General features: G+C 42.3%; 1 protein-coding gene across 11 annotated transcripts in view; it reads left to right on the top strand.

Annotated features, from left to right (window-relative positions):
- Positions 1-15,566, top strand: part of GBE1 (1,4-alpha-glucan branching enzyme 1) — a 206,082-nt gene that overhangs the window by 25,392 nt on the left and 165,124 nt on the right. For 6 of the 11 annotated variants that reach the window (XM_084843494.1, XM_084843495.1, XM_084843503.1 and 3 more), the window contains exon 2: positions 14,572-14,655. In XM_084843494.1, coding sequence (XP_084699620.1) covers positions 14,572-14,655 — 84 coding nt within the window. Of the gene's footprint in view, positions 1-9,554; positions 9,725-14,571; positions 14,824-15,566 lie in introns of those variants that run through there. The other 5 variants (XM_084843496.1, XM_084843505.1, XM_084843497.1 and 2 more) reach the window with 4 other exon arrangements.

Below are 15,566 nucleotides of genomic sequence, written 5' to 3' on the forward strand. Positions count from 1 at the left end.
AATAACTTCCAGTAAACAAAACACTTAAGAGGGATGTTTCCAACTTTTATTTCTCTCTCTCTCTCTCTCTCTCTCTCAAAAAAAATCCTCTTTAATGCGATTAATAAAGTCTGAGTGGAAGATGCTAGCAATACGGAGAGATAAGTAAGCAGCTTATTTTAATACAGAAAGGGTCTTATGATGCAGTCCTTAGTTTAAAATGCTATTGAATTACAGAAGGAGACTGCGTGTTTATTTTACCACGCACATTAGTCAAGCAGCCGAATTAATTGTAATGAATGCCTTGTTTTCATCGTTGCAAACAATTTAATAAGCTATACTGATTCTCTTGTAGTTCACCTATGGATGTGATTAATGGTCAGCGTTAAAGATTCTGGTATCTTTTGGCAGTACGAAAACCTGAATGTTTAACAAGAACACAGTTTCAAATTAAAGTAATAAATCAGAATTACTCAAGTAAGTCCTGTAGCATGCCACACTCTTCAGCTGGCATTGGGAATATAGTATTTTGTCCCATGTAGTTTTGGCAGTGAGCCTCTTTATCAGCTACTGTCTTTCCAGTCACGCTTGTGTTCACGTCTTTGCTACATGCTCTGCTGATTACCTTGGAAAAGGGCAATGCTGTAACTGTTCGACTGACCTTTCAGTTTATTTTCTCTTGTGTAATATGAAACATGAGCTAACAAAGTCTTAGTCTACTGATTTCTAGAAAGAAATCTGTCTCTTTGTATTTCAACAGCTTTCTTCTCAAATTAAGGTGTCTCCCCCCCCCCCCCCGCATTAATTTAAAATAAGAAAATAAGACACGCTCCTGCATGGGAATGATTTGACATGCCAAGAAGGAAAGAGAATCCTGGCTCCTATAAACAAGTGTGTCTGTGGTGACAACAGGGAGACAACTCACCTGCTGTACCTACAGCCTCTTTTACATGAACTGAATTACTGAATGATGTACCGAGTCTTTCAGATTTCACAACATGATTGTCTATGAAGCCTTTTACCAAGAAGGTGGCAAAAGCTTTCAATTAACTTACATATTTTTTTAAAAAATGTTACTCTTGTAATATGGAAATACATAGTACAGTGGAGTTGATAGGCTGTTTAGAATGAACGCTTAGAAAAAAATGTGCTTTGCACCTTCCTAGATTTCTTTGTCAGAGGATCAGTCATATGTATTTTGACTTTGGTCCCATGGGCTCTAAGAAAGATTACAAAATCATTAGTTTTATATAATGAAGTACACCCCCCCCACACGATTAAGGATGCAATCCTATGCATATTTAGACAGAAAAATGTCCTAAACTCCACCATGGTCCAGCCATGTTTCTTTCTAAACATGGGTAGGATTGCGTCCTAGAACTGCTTACAGAATCCAACCTAATATTAGTGTACAGAAGAAGAGCCTTGCTGGAACAGACGATACATCTATCTAGAATGGTATTCTATTTCTGACATGAGCAGCCAGATATATCTGAGAATTCTGCAAGCATGGCATCAAATTAAATGCTTTTCCCTGCCTCTAATCCCAGGTAGCAGAGGCACACTGACTTTAAATCTGGAGGGTCTCTTTAGCTTTAACCTTTATTTTCATTGTTCTCCCATTTCTAGTCCCCCCAGCTTTCTCTTTTTCTTTATTCCTTGACTCTTTCCAAGCTCATGGCTAGCCAGCCATTCTCACACTTCATGAGTGCAACTCTTCCTCTAGTCTCTGAAACCCAACATTCCACCAGGAAAAAAATAACTGGCAAAAGTAATCTTAAAACTCTGCCCATGAACTTCTGCCTTTCCTACAGGAGAGCTGCAGTAACCTTCCACTCAGGTTACTGCGTCCCACTCAGGTTACTGCGTCCCACTCCGGTGGTTAAGAAAGGAGGCAGGGAGGGATTGGGCCCAAACACCTGAATGGGATACATTTCCAACTCAAGTATCATATTGCTATATATATATATAAAGTGTCCTGTATATCTGGACTTTTTCACTGATACTGCCTGCATCTGAACTATCATGTATGGGACTGCTTTGGGCACAGTTGTATGGTACAACATGTGTTGGACATGAGTTAATGGCAGGTTGTTTCCAGTTACTTCATGGGATACTTTTAAATGCCAGGTTAAGATTGTCCTCTTTAAGCAGGTTGTTGTTGTTGTTGTTGTTGTTGTTCAGTCATTCAGTTGTGTCCGACTCTTTGTGACCCCATGAACCATAGCACGCCAGGCCTTCCTGTCCTGCGCTCTCTCCCGGAGTGTGCTCAAGTCCATATTCATTTCATCAGTGATACTATCTAGTCATCTCATCCTCTGCCGTCCCCTTCCCCTTTTGCCTTCAGTCTTTCCCAGCATCAGGGTCTTTTCCAGAGAGTTTTCTCTTCGCATTAGGTGGCCAAAATATTTGAGCTTCAGCTTCAGGATCTGTCCTTCCAATGAGCAGTCAGGGTTGATTTCCTTTAGGATTGACTGATTTGACCTCCTTGCAGTCCAGGGGACTTGTAAGAGTCTTCTCCAGCACCACAGTTCGAAAGCATCAGTTCTTTGGCGCTCAGCCTTCCTTATAGTCCAGCTCTCACAGCCATATGTTGCTACTGGGAAAACCATAGCTTTGATTAGACGGACCTTTGTTGGCAAGGTGATGTCTCTGCTTCTTACTATGCTGTCTAGGTTTGCCTTAGCTTTCCTCCCAAGGAGCAAGCGTCTTTTAATTTTGGCTACAGTCTTTAATCTGTTACTTGATTATTAATTTTACTGCTGGCTTCTCGATGTTTTAAATATCTTTTAATGTTTTTAATTTTAATATTGTATTATTTTGATACTTTTATTCTTATATTTTTTGTTGCTTTGTTTGGTTTTATGTTTGTAGAATGCCCTGAGGGCATTTGGCTGTTGGCCAGTATACAGATTCTAATACATACATACTGTCAGGAGCGCCCTAGCGGCCTCTTTCAGTAGACTCCAATAGCCAACTCAAGACACAGATGAAAGGATTCTTTTCAAGGCTTTAATCCTTTTACAACTTAATGAGTCTTTCAGATGCTAATCACCAGCAACTAAGCAAGGAACAGCAGAGTAGCCTATGCTCCGAGTAGGCAGTTGATCCCAGTTTGAAGGAGAATCACTTGAAGACCCTGAACTTATGGACTAGGGAGAGATCCTCCCTCTTTCCCTTGGGTCCACGGGAGGTGGCCGTTGCTTGCGCGCCAAATGAGGGCTACGCCTCCTTTCCGGGCCCTCCATCGCTCGTCGCTCCCTGCGTCTGCGTCAAGCGTCTAGCAAGCCCCCCTCCTGCATTTTCTCACTGCTAGGATCACTGTCTATCTCAGGAATGCTGGCAGGAGGAATCTCTGCTAGCTGCTGTGCCTGTGAGGGATGAGCTGGCTCCTCTCCCATGGATTGCTGATCCTCCTCAGAATCAGAACTGCTCTGGGGTTCTATCGGCTCAGTTTCCACCCTGACACGTACATACATAGGCCTAGTATGGGTTATGAAAATCTCATGGATTTTACCCACATATATCACTGATTCCTTCTCAGCTACATCACATGCTGCAGGAAGTCCACTACTACAGCATCCCTGATAGGTGTCCATCCAGCCTTTCCTTAAAAACCTCTTATGAAAGAGACTCCACCATCCAAAGTGATCTGTTCCACTGTTGAACAGGACATAGCCAGCTTTCCTGGGACCCTGAGAGAGGCAGCTTCAGGACTGGTAGGCCCCGCCACTGCTGGAACCAAGAGAATGAGGCGGTGTCATCTCTGCACTTGACTCAATGGCAGACAATTTCAGAATGTTGTGCTTCATGTAACTGTTTTGTCTGTCCTATTCATGCAGTAGTGAAATGTGGTTGTGCATTAAGTGGTGTATGCTACAGTTGCTCTGGAAATTTTTATTTGTAAATATATTGCTGTGAAGGACACTCAGGAATCTATAGGCAGAGCTTTGACTAATAGGCAAAGCTGTGCCAATATATTCCTGTGTAGCCTTCACAGCAATATGGGAAAGAGTCATGTACTAAATTTCTTACCTGTCATGCATTAATTCAAGGCACAGGTGCCCTGCCAGAGAAAACGGATAGCAAGCCTAGACCTACATGGCACATGGTAGGTGCTGACACATAATTTGAAACAATTATTCAATCTGTAAATCACAGTACTAGTTCTCTGCTGATGACTATAAAGTCCCAATAGCGATTTTATTTCATCTTAAGTGAAATTAACTAAACTTTATCATGTGATCTTTAGAAATACATATGGAAATGCCTTTGGCTCCATATAATTTTAAGAAAATATTTATTGACTTTTTAAGGCTGCTAAATAGGTTTCTTGAGTCGAAAAAAAAATTAATATGCTGCTCACTTACTACATTTTAATTACTTATTAGTATTTACATCTCTACCAGAATTAACAGCTGCTGACTGGAAATGTCAAGGAAATACTTCATTATTGCTGTTTAATCTTTTCAAATATTCTTGTGTCTCACTTTGTTTTTGGCTGTGGATCGGAACATGTTTTGTATGGTGACTTGCTCGTAAACGCTGGGACTCAAACATGCACAGACCGCTGCATGTACAGTAGAGCTTTGGGGGCCTCTTTGCCACTGGACTGCCTTCTGTTTCTGAAAACTAGCTCCTGAGGGTCAAGGGACCTTTTGAAATAGAATGTAGCTGTGATGGAATCAGTCACACGTGCACACATGGAAGTTCCTTCTGCTCATGTACAGGATTCTTTGGTCTCTAGCCACTGGCTTCAACCCAGCATTTCTTCCCACCAGTGGGAGCACTCCCTGGACCAGCTCGCACAATCGAACAGCCTACTGTGGCTTATCAAATTGCCCGTGCTGACAGCCAATTTGAATATCCAGTGTCCAGCCACAGCTTGTCATGTTGTGTGAACTGAGGTGGCGGGATTTGTGTGAGGGTTAAACAATCTATAATTGCATTTTTCCTTCGGCAGTGAAGTCTCTGACACTAGTTGGCTGAGTTAGCCGGAACACAGCAACTCCTAAAGTTTCCAAACTCTCCAGGAAACAAAGCTATCAGTGTTCGCAGACAAGGCAAGAAGCTGAAACATGGAAGGCTCTGACAAAAGCTCCTAGTGCTTAATGAAGTGATGTATCCCATGAGAATAGGAGAAGAGAGCAACAGATTCTGTATGGGTACTACGGCCAAGATACAGGTAGGATCAAGGACAAAGTAGGTAGTGGGATGAAAAACAGAGTTCTGAGGAAACCATTGGTGTTTGAAGAAAGGAGTCATGGAGAAAAGTAAGACTGAGGCAAAGCTATTTGTAGGAGGGAAGCAAGCAGGGAAGGTAGGACTAGAAGGCTGGAACTCTGGGATAGGGAACCATAAATCTACAGTCTAAATTCTTACAGAGCTGCACCTCCTCTAAGAGTTGGTTAGATGATATTCTTTGTCATTTGTAGTTTCTGCTATTACCCTCTTAGGATTACCAGGTCACAATGGAAAGTAACAAAGGCCAAGAAGCTCTTCAGCTTCAGGTGGGACAGAAGTAGGATTTCAAATACTAGGCCAGTTTGTACGTCACAATAAGCCACTGCGGGTTAATTCACTCCATGGTGCTTAGAGATGTATGCTAGCCACCATTCTGAATATGCAGGCCACAGCGGAGACGCATTGCAGTTTGTCATGTCATGTGAACCCGGGTGTTGTGGGTTATTTGAGGGTTAAACAACCCATTGGTTGTTCTAGGGTTATCTGAGGGCTATAACTCTCAAACAACCCACAATGCCCAGGTTTGCAGGACACGACAAGCCATGGCACATGCCTACCGCAGCTTGCATATTCAAAATGGTGGCGGCATGCATCTCGGAGCACTGCGGGTGAATTAACCCATGGTGGCTTACCATGACATATGAACCAGGTCACTGATTAGTTCAGTCAACTGATTCCTTGGCTGCAGGCTTCTATCCTACAGTTGGAGGATTTATTTAAGACTTGCAACTAAAATTCAGTTCACTTTATTTCACGCAATCCTCTGCTGTTTACTTATTACCAAAATGAATTTATGTGGGCAGCTCGCAAAGTGCTATATGCCATACAAGTAATCAAAAATGAAAATTTAAGTGAACAGTCTAGACAACAAAAGTGAACCAGAATCTGAAAGTAAATAGATTTGTGTTGCTATATACTCCCTCTACAATTCAACAGTTATTTAGAACAAATGGTATTATAGTAACTGAACTGAACACATATCACATGGCCCCCTTATTGACTGATGTAGTTCTAATTTTGTCCTGTGCATAAATGGTGAAGGGGAAAGATGAGTTTAATGCTAGAAGTCCTGTAGGCCACAAGGGATCACAATATGTAATACTAGCTGCAAATGGATCTTTCTCATGTCGAGGGAGAAGTTGCTTCCAAGTTCATTTGCTCCTTTAGCAGGAAAACAGAGGTAGCTTCCTGCAATCATTTCACTGGGCAGTTCATGTCAGAAATGTGTGCCTCTTCCCTCCCGCCAACCTTTTCAACAGCAAGATAGGCACTTTCAGTTGATTTGAGTTGCTGCTTCAGCACTTTTTCCAGCATTCTAATTGTGTGTCTCCTACCCTTCTTTCTAAAAGCTCGTATGAGATTCTGCCTTTCTTATCTTCACAAGAAGCCTGTGAAGTCAGGAGGAGAGAGAGTAACTGGCCCATGGCCATTCAGTGGGCTGTGTGGCTGAGCAGGGTTGATTCTAGATCTCCTTGGCCAAGGGACCAGCAGCGTTCACTTCTCCCCTTTAGGGCACAATCCTATGTTGATAGTCCGCAGCCTCCAACTAAGTTGGAGGCTGCTAAATATCCTAATGGAGGGTGGCCGGAGCACAGAAGTGATCCTCGCCTCCATGGTCCAGCTGCCCTGCATTTTTACTAGACAGGCGATTTTGCCCACCTAGCTGTGGCACATTGGAGCAGGAGGGAAGGTGGCTGAGGCGAGCATAGGAGGCTGCATAATGCAGCTTCCTGGGTGTCCTTCCCCCTGCCCCCAGGACGGCTTCCTTTTCCCTGTCTGCACACTCAGGTTTCCAAGCGTGAAGAGGTAGCTGCCGTGATTCCATACTGGCTACAAGAGGGAGGGGGCAGGGAGTGCGGTTTACTGGCTCCGAAGTCAAAGCCCTGTCTCCGACCTCCAAGCCAGTAAACCAAACAACCCTACCCCCCCCCCCCAATACTGTTTAGGGGTCATAGCATTGCTCTGTCTGTTGTATTGGGACCAGTATTTTTGTAGGTACTGTTCCACTCTAGTGTCATATCCGATTAGAGTCTCAGCATCCCTTGTGATGTGATGCTTAAACCCACAGGTAGCTCCTGATGTTTTTGAATGTAATGAGAGCTTTGGCTATTGGGTGGTATAGAAATGAAGGAAGGAAGGAAGGAAGGACAATTTTAATATAGTGGAAGTAGATCTGTTTTGTAAGAAGCCCACAAAGATTGGTATCCCAGGTGGAAATGGAAACATTCTGAACTGTACATTAGTTAATACATCCATAAATTATTATTGCATTGCTTCTTCTCTCTTCCCCTCCCCACCATAGGATAGCATTGCAGTTGCTACTGTGTACAGATGCCCCCCTCCCCCTTGAATGGGTAAGCACTCCTTGTGGCAGGCACCTGGGGTTTTCTGGTCGATAAGAGTTTGACTGAGCCCAGCAGCTGCCGGGCAACAGATAAATATACAAAACGATATACCAAAGAAGTCCTCATGTGTAAGGCATCTGGCCTTGGCCACAGCTCTCATAGTCACTTCCTCTTCCGCATCCCAGCATAAAAATGCATTGTGGTGACTTGCATGAGCTTTGGCAAGGCAAGAATATAGGAAGAGTATACATGTGACTGTAGACTGGAGGACTGTGTCTTAAATGGTTAACATAATATTCGAGGTTTCTGCAAGGAAGTCCTGATAACTTCAGTTCTGTACACTGGTATTTATATTTGTATTCGTATACACATATATTCATACCCAGAAACCACATTCAAATCCATGAGGAAGCTGATCTTAATATCTCTGATATTAGGTTGCTGGTTTGTAGATCTGCTTGGACAATACTTGCTCTTCTTAGGGTCATGCTTGATAGTAGCTGCTGTTGTTTATAGCTGAGGCTTACTCATTAGCTAAATGTGGGACCCAAAGAGACTTGAAGGGTGTTTGTACTGCAGCAGTTTCTGCTTCACTACCTGTTTTTTACTGATACTTCAAATACAATGCAAGCACTGTGTACCTTTTCTAGGAGTGGGGAGGGAAATGCAATGCAGATGAGTAATTAACTAAGGGTGCAATCCTATGCATATTTAGAGGGGAAAAAGTCATCAAATTCCCAGCGTTCTCCAGCTAGAATTGCTGCGCTTTAACTATGTTTTGGGACGTAAGTGCTGGTGAGAGAGCCGGTATTCTTTTTTCCCTACAAAAAACCTGAATTCTTTCCTTCTTGAGAGAGAGACCAGGTGGCTGTGTATTCCAGTGACTTATTCTGTTGCTGTGTTTTGACCTTTCCCCCTCCAAAATGTGTAAGTCGTCTTTTCCCACCTTTTCTGTTTGACTTATATTTTATGCATTCAAATTAAATTGCAACAAGCTTTAAAATTCCATCACCTGTCACACATGTTTGTTGAGAAGGCAACTTTATATTTAGAGGCTCTTGGAAGAGAAAGAGTCTGCTGTGCACTGAATAATAAGCAAACTGTCTATAGAGGTTACAGAAATCATTACACTGTTTTGATGCATGATGCCCATGAGCAAATTTTCCAGATATAATGTTGGGGCTTCTCTGTGTGGAACAAGAGGATTATATGAACATGCCCACTATCCTCAGGCTTTACTTCTTCTGAGATTTTTATTGGCTGTGAGGTAAATATCATTCTCTTCAACAAAAGCTGTTGGGAAGGCTTAACCTTGCGAGTAAAAAGTTAATATAATCAACTGGAATAACCAATAAATGAGACCTAAGGAGCCTCTTAATATGATGTCTCTAAAGTGACTCTCTACCACAGCTTTAAATAAACCTGAGACTGTTTCCCAGCAGTGGCATTTTTCCCCAAGGTGTAATATCTTAGTTGTCACTATGATTGATGTTTCCTTTGAACAAATGACCCTTTTAAACTAGATAAAACTGAGTATCTTACAATAGAGGTGCCATGCTCTAGCTTTTGTTTTATGAAGAAAAACTGTTCCTCAAGGAAAGTGTAGGATGTTTTCACTGCTGTTGGCTTTAGCATAATTCTCGTATTCTGAAAAATTAGTGTTTTAATAGTTGGATTCAGTGGAATGCCACATAGCAGACAAAGTGAAGAACAATTCACTCCATGGATTTTAAGCTTCTAGTTACAGAATAGATAGCACTCTATTGATAGAAAGTGCCCCAAATAACTAACTCCTAACACATTTTTAATTTTATTTTGAAACATGTTGGTAAACCTATCACATATGATGATGATACTTAAGGGAGGGTTAACTAGGATGCCTAGAGTGTAATACACTTGATTGAACAAGAATTAAAATGTGACTATCACTAGAAGTTTTGTATATATCTACTTAGTAACCCTTTCCTAACATTCTTCTATTGAAAGGTACGGTGTCTTTCATCACATCTTGAAGAACATTGAAGAAAATGAAGGTGGCCTTGACAAATTCACAAGAAGTTACCAAACATTTGGAGTCCACAGATTTGTAGATGGAGGGCTGTGCTGTAAGGAATGGGCTCCTGGGGCAGAAGCGGTGTTTCTTACCGGTGACTTCAGTATGTATTTTCAAGCACGTGCATTATCTCTTACTCTTGTGATACATCTAAAAGTTAATTCTGTTTCCATGGCTCTGTTTTATGCACTTGAGTTCTTTTAAACAAAGGATTGTCAGCTTCAGAGCTAAGTGCAAAATTCTGAGTTGCTAGGTTATTGCTAAGATCTTAAAAGTATGTTGGAAAATGCAGGTCTGTGTTGACAGGGAAAACTTGAGTAAATAATGTCTTTAAATGTTGTCATGATATACAAAACATACTTGTATGCTGCCTAGATCATGACTGTAGAAAGATTAAATTTAGTGTGGTAGGGTGGTTAGAGTCCTGGACTGTGGTTCAAATCTCAACCAGCGTGAATTTTACTGTGTAACTCTATGCCTGTCATGATCTCTCAGCCTAACTTACCTCACAGGTAGGCTGAAACCAAGGGCATCTCTACACCAACCTAAAATCCTGCATTTAAAACGGGGCTTTCTGCTTTTGTTTTAAATGCAGGATCACAGCAACTCCCTTTTTCACCTGCTTCCTTTTCCCCCTCCTTCTCCCCGTACCTGAGTCTTCCATGATCTTTCATTGATCTCACTCCTCTTCTTGCCGCTTTTCCTCTTTTCATGGAGGGAACTCAAGCGGAACACAACAGGGTAATTTGATAGCTCATGATATGAGATCTATTTAAAAACAGAGCAAAGGGCATTTAATGCAGGAGATGCCTTGAAGGTTCATGGCGTCATGTAAAGAGCCTGCAAACTTCCGTGAAGGAGCAATCTCAATCACAGGATAAAAGCTCCGTGTGAAGATAGCCCAAGAGTGTTGTGAGGATGAAATCAGGGGTGGGAAGGTGTGGTGAACCATGTATGCCACCTTGAGATTCTCAGAGAAGAGACAGGATATAAATGTAATACATTTAATAAATCTAGGCACATTTAATTTGAAGTTCCTTTTCTAATTTTTTTCTGCATGCATGGGTGTGGCTATTTGAAAAAGGGGATGCAATTGCAGAGTTGCCCTTTTCTTTTGAATTATATCATCCCCCCCTGCCCCCGCCATTGTCCTTCTCCTACAAGATTACTGTGGTGAGACTATTTTAAAAGATTCAAAGGGCTCATGATTGACTTGATAGTCCGTAGCTTCCTTTCTCAAGTCTTTAATGGAAACTCTTATTTCTCTCCCCCCCCGCCCCCCGCCCTCCTTTTTTTTAATGGAATGTCCCTGATAGTTCTTGGTGAGCCTAGTCTCACTTCTTAGCAGGTGGCTGCAAGAAACAGCAAGCCCCACTGAACTCAGTGGGACTTACTTCTGAGTAGGCATGTATGGAATAGGGCTGTTAGTGACTCTGCATGCTGTCTGGCCAAACCTGTTTTTTCTGTTTCTCCATAAACTGGAGAAATGAAAGCAGAGCCCAGCTGACTAGTAGGTCCTTCACACTTTTGGAGCAAAGTGATACACTGGCAGCAGTAAGAACCAATATGGAAGCAAGTACAAGAATCTCCATAGCTTTTTGGAAATGTTCCTGTTTCATCTGGACAGATGAGATGAGATCCCCTAGGTTCCCCAGAGCAAAAGGGGTTTGTTTGAATGAAAGAATGAGAATTTGAACAAACAGGGGGTTGGCTCAAATAATCACTGGAGCCAGTTTTGTATGATGGTTAAAAAATAGGTAAAGCAGCATGTTCTGACATGTACCTTGTACATTTTTAGTAAATCTCAGAATTATTATGGTAACTGTTATTCTTAGTTGTGTAGTACTTAAAACATACTATAGCCTAAAACCAGCTAAAGTTAGTCATAATTCCGTCTCATTGACAACAGTGGGACAAGTTGGTTGTGACATGGTCACGGACTGGGTTGGCACATGTCTATTTCACATTTTGGTAAAATATTTATGTTCCTTCTGACCTTAGAACATTAGAATAGGCAAGAAAAAAAAGTTACTAGAAAATGAAGGAAATAAGGACCAGATAATCATATCAGTAGATTTAAGGTGGCAAAACACATATACAGCTTCAGGTTATGTAATGTATTTTTATTAGTGAAGTTTAAAGGGTGTTTTTAAAAATCAGGAGCAGAAGAGGCTAGATTTATGGGAGAAAAGCAGATGGGTAAAATAAAGTTTGAGAACCTTAAAAAGCAGAGAGAAAAGACACAATGGTGAATATACACTGGAAGAACATTGCAGGCATAGGAAAGGGGAGAGAAAGATAGATTTGATGGAACAGGAGAATTTAGGATTAACAAGAGGAAGATTGAACAAAGTGTCCAGACTGGAACATGATGTGAAACCAAGGAGAAAAGATAAACAAAGCTCAGACCTATTTAGAATACTAAGGCTGTAATCCTACATGCACTTAGTGAGTCTAATTGAACCTAGTGAGTCTAAGTGAACCGAGCTGGGCTTACTTCTGAGTAGACATGTATAGGACTGAACTGTGAAAGTTCATTAAAGCAAGCAATTCATCCCCCTGTAAAAGCCTGTCCCTATAGTCAGGTTACCTCTGTAATAAAACGTGAGGAGGTGTAGTGCGCTAGTCCTATCCCACCCTCTGGTGCCATTTTCATTGCCGTCTGCATGTGGAGGTGACTTTCTGGACACTCCAGTATGATTTTGAATGTTGGAAAATGTACTAGCGGGCTCCCACCCCTCTTGCATTTAATATATACATATTCCTACACCTGGGCAGGGCTATAGTCATGGGTGAAATGTAAGGTACAGAAAACCCTGCCAGCAAGCCACACCTTCCTGTATAATTCCTTTGAAATTGCAGTTTACTTCCTCATTTCCCCAGGGTTGCTCCAGCAGCAAGTGAAAGGGGAAAACTTGACTTATTGATGCTTAAAGAAGAAAGCTCATGCTTATTAAGAACTCTAAAAGTGTGGGAATAAAAGTTCCCAAAGATATTTCACAGTTGATTAAGAAGAATTTGTCTTCCCTGTTAGCTGACTGGTGGGCCTTGCTCATCCTTAGCCTTTGGGGAAAGATCAATACCTTAAAACTAATGCCAGATAATATACGTCTTCTAAGAGATCCCTTTATTTATCCCCAAATCCTATTTTCAAAAATTTGATGCACTATTTAGAAAATTAATTTAGGGAGTATTCCCCCTGAGACTCTCTCAAGAAATTGCAATTGCCCATTGATGAGGGAGGCTTCGATTTTCCAGATCTAAATTTGTACCACAGCACATACCTCCTCCTATGCACTCATAAATGGCAATCCACCCTCTCCTCCTTGGCACCCCCTTGGGTAGGTTTTGTGTCTGCTCATCTGTAACCCCATTGCTGAATGGATGGCGCTGGGCTCCACACATCCAAATAAAAAGGGACCATTCCACCTATACTTTTAAGAGCCAGAAAAGTATGGCAAGTGATGGCCTGCCAATTTCACTTTGACCCCATCTCACATGCCAAATTGATAATATGGCGTAACCCTCACCTGAACATTGCTGGGCACCCTTTTTCTCTGGAGGGAAAGGGCTGAGAAATGCATTTTCACCCTAGATCACCTGTTGGGAGAGAATAGTGAGTTTCTTTCATTCATTGCCCTGAAAAATAACTATCAGTCACCTGATATTGCAAAATGTTAGTATCTCCAAATAAGGTATGTATTGGTTACTCTGTATGGCCCATTTGCACTACGTGCTTCAGAATCGCCAACAGTATTAGCAGACCTAATTGAATCTAAACAGATGGCCAAGCCAACAATTACCATATATAGTCAGGGCCAGAAATATTGGAACAAGGATAACTGTTTTGGCAGTTGGCCTCTGTACACCACCACAGAGCCAGTGGCATACACACGCCCCCATTGTTGGTGGCTCATAAGTAATGGAACAAACCAACATCATTTCAAACTTAAGGATCGCCTTTAATACCTGGATGAAAATCCTTTGCAGTCAATGACTGCATGAAGTCTGGAACCCATGGCCATGACCAAATGCTGAGTGTCCTCCCTCAGGATGCTTTGCCAGGCCTTTACTGCAGCTGCCTTCAGCTGCTGCTTGTTTGTGGGTCTTTCTGCCTTCAGTCTTGTCTTCAGTAAGTGCGAAGCATGCTCTATTGGGTTGAGATCAGGTGACTGACTTGGCCATTGAAGAACATCCCACTTCTTTGCCTTGAGAAACTCTTGGGTAGCTTTTGCTGTATGTTTTGGGTCATTATCCATCTGCAATATGAAGCGGCATCCTATGAGTTTGGCAGCATTCGGCTGAATATGAGCAGAAAGTATAGCCCTATATACTTCAGAATTCATCCTGCTGCTTTTATCAGCAGTCAGGCCAGCAATAAACACTAGTGACCTGGCTTCATTGGCAGCCATACATGCCCATGCCATAACACTGCCTCCACCGTGTTTGACAGATGATGTGGTATGCTCTGGATCATGAGCTGTTCCTTTCCTTCTCCATACTTTTCTCTTCCCATCATTCTGGTACAAGTTAATCTGGGTTTCATCAGTCCAAAGAATCTTATTCCAGAACTGGGCAGGCCTTTTTAGGTGTTTGCTGGCAAAGGCTAATCTGGCCTTTCTGTTCTTGAGCGTTACCAGCGGTTTGCGCCTTGTTGTGAAGCCTCTGTATTTACATTCATAAAGCCGTCTCTTGACTGTAGATGTTGACAATGACATGCCTATCTCCGCAAGAGCGTTTTTGACCTGCCTAGATGTTGTGAAAGAATTCCTCTTCACCATGAGCAGAATTCTGCAGTCATCCACTTTAGTTGTCTTCTGTGGTCTGTGGTCTTTTGCTGTTGCTGAGCTTGCCAGTTAATTCCTTCTTTTTCAGGATGTTCCAAACTGTTGTATTGGCCACTCCCAATGTTTTTGCTATCTCTCTCATGGGTTTATTTTGTTTCCTCAGCCTAATGATGGCCTCCTTCACTCGCATGGACACCTCTTTGGACTTCATGTTGGGAGTTCCAGTGAACAGCTACCAAATGCAAATGTAACACTCAGAACCACCTCCAGGCCTTTTATCTGCTTGATTGGTCATGGGGTACCCAGGAAACAGGCCATACCTGGCCATGCAGCTGCTTGTCAGCCATTCGTTCCATTACTTATGAGCCACCAATGATGGGTGTGTGTGTATGCCACTGGCTGTACTTCCTGAATGGTTAGTGCCCCACTTTTGTCCAACCCCTTGAATTACAGCTGAGAGTCCTGACTTCGCTCCCATCTGGGTCTGTTTCCTTTCAACTTCAATGTGGTGGTGTACAGAGGCCAACTGCCAAAACAGTTATCCTCGTTCCAATATTTCTGGCCCTGACTGTGTAAAAATCTACTGACATATAGCAAGTTGGATATCCAGGAGTTTAGACAGGAATGAAACAGGAAACTGGATTAGGGATGTCCGTTGCTTGAAATCCGGCTCTTTTGGGGCTCCATGGGGTGCCGGACTCCACTTGCATTTGCAAGCTGAGCGATGGGTTTTCCCCAAACTCCAGGGACTCCTTGCATATTTCTTTGGGGGGTACAGCCAAAGAAATTTCGGGCGCAATTCGTGCAAATAGAGATTTGTGCAAATAGCATTCGAAATGTGCACCAATGTGTGTAATTTGTGCAGATTGTGGCCATACTTTGTGCAAATTATGCAAATTTGAGTAAAATTCAGCCGTAATTTCCATAAATAAAAAAACATGGAAAATCCATTAATCAACCCGACTCGCTGCAGACCAAGTCGGGCCACTTAGTGGAAAACGGACTGAAGTCTGGGGGGGCCCAACCGATGAAAACAGGTCGAACTCCACCCCCAAAATGGATTCCTCTGACATCCCTAAACAGGAGTGCCACATCCAACTGTGTCAGTGGAAACTGGCTGTGGCTTCCATCTGCATAATTTCCCCTGATCTTAAACTA

The sequence above is a fragment of the Heloderma suspectum genome, chromosome 3, assembly GCF_057233095.1.
Source record: "Heloderma suspectum isolate Gila_16-S chromosome 3, 16-S_ref, whole genome shotgun sequence".
NCBI classification, from domain to species: domain Eukaryota; kingdom Metazoa; phylum Chordata; class Lepidosauria; order Squamata; family Helodermatidae; genus Heloderma; species Heloderma suspectum.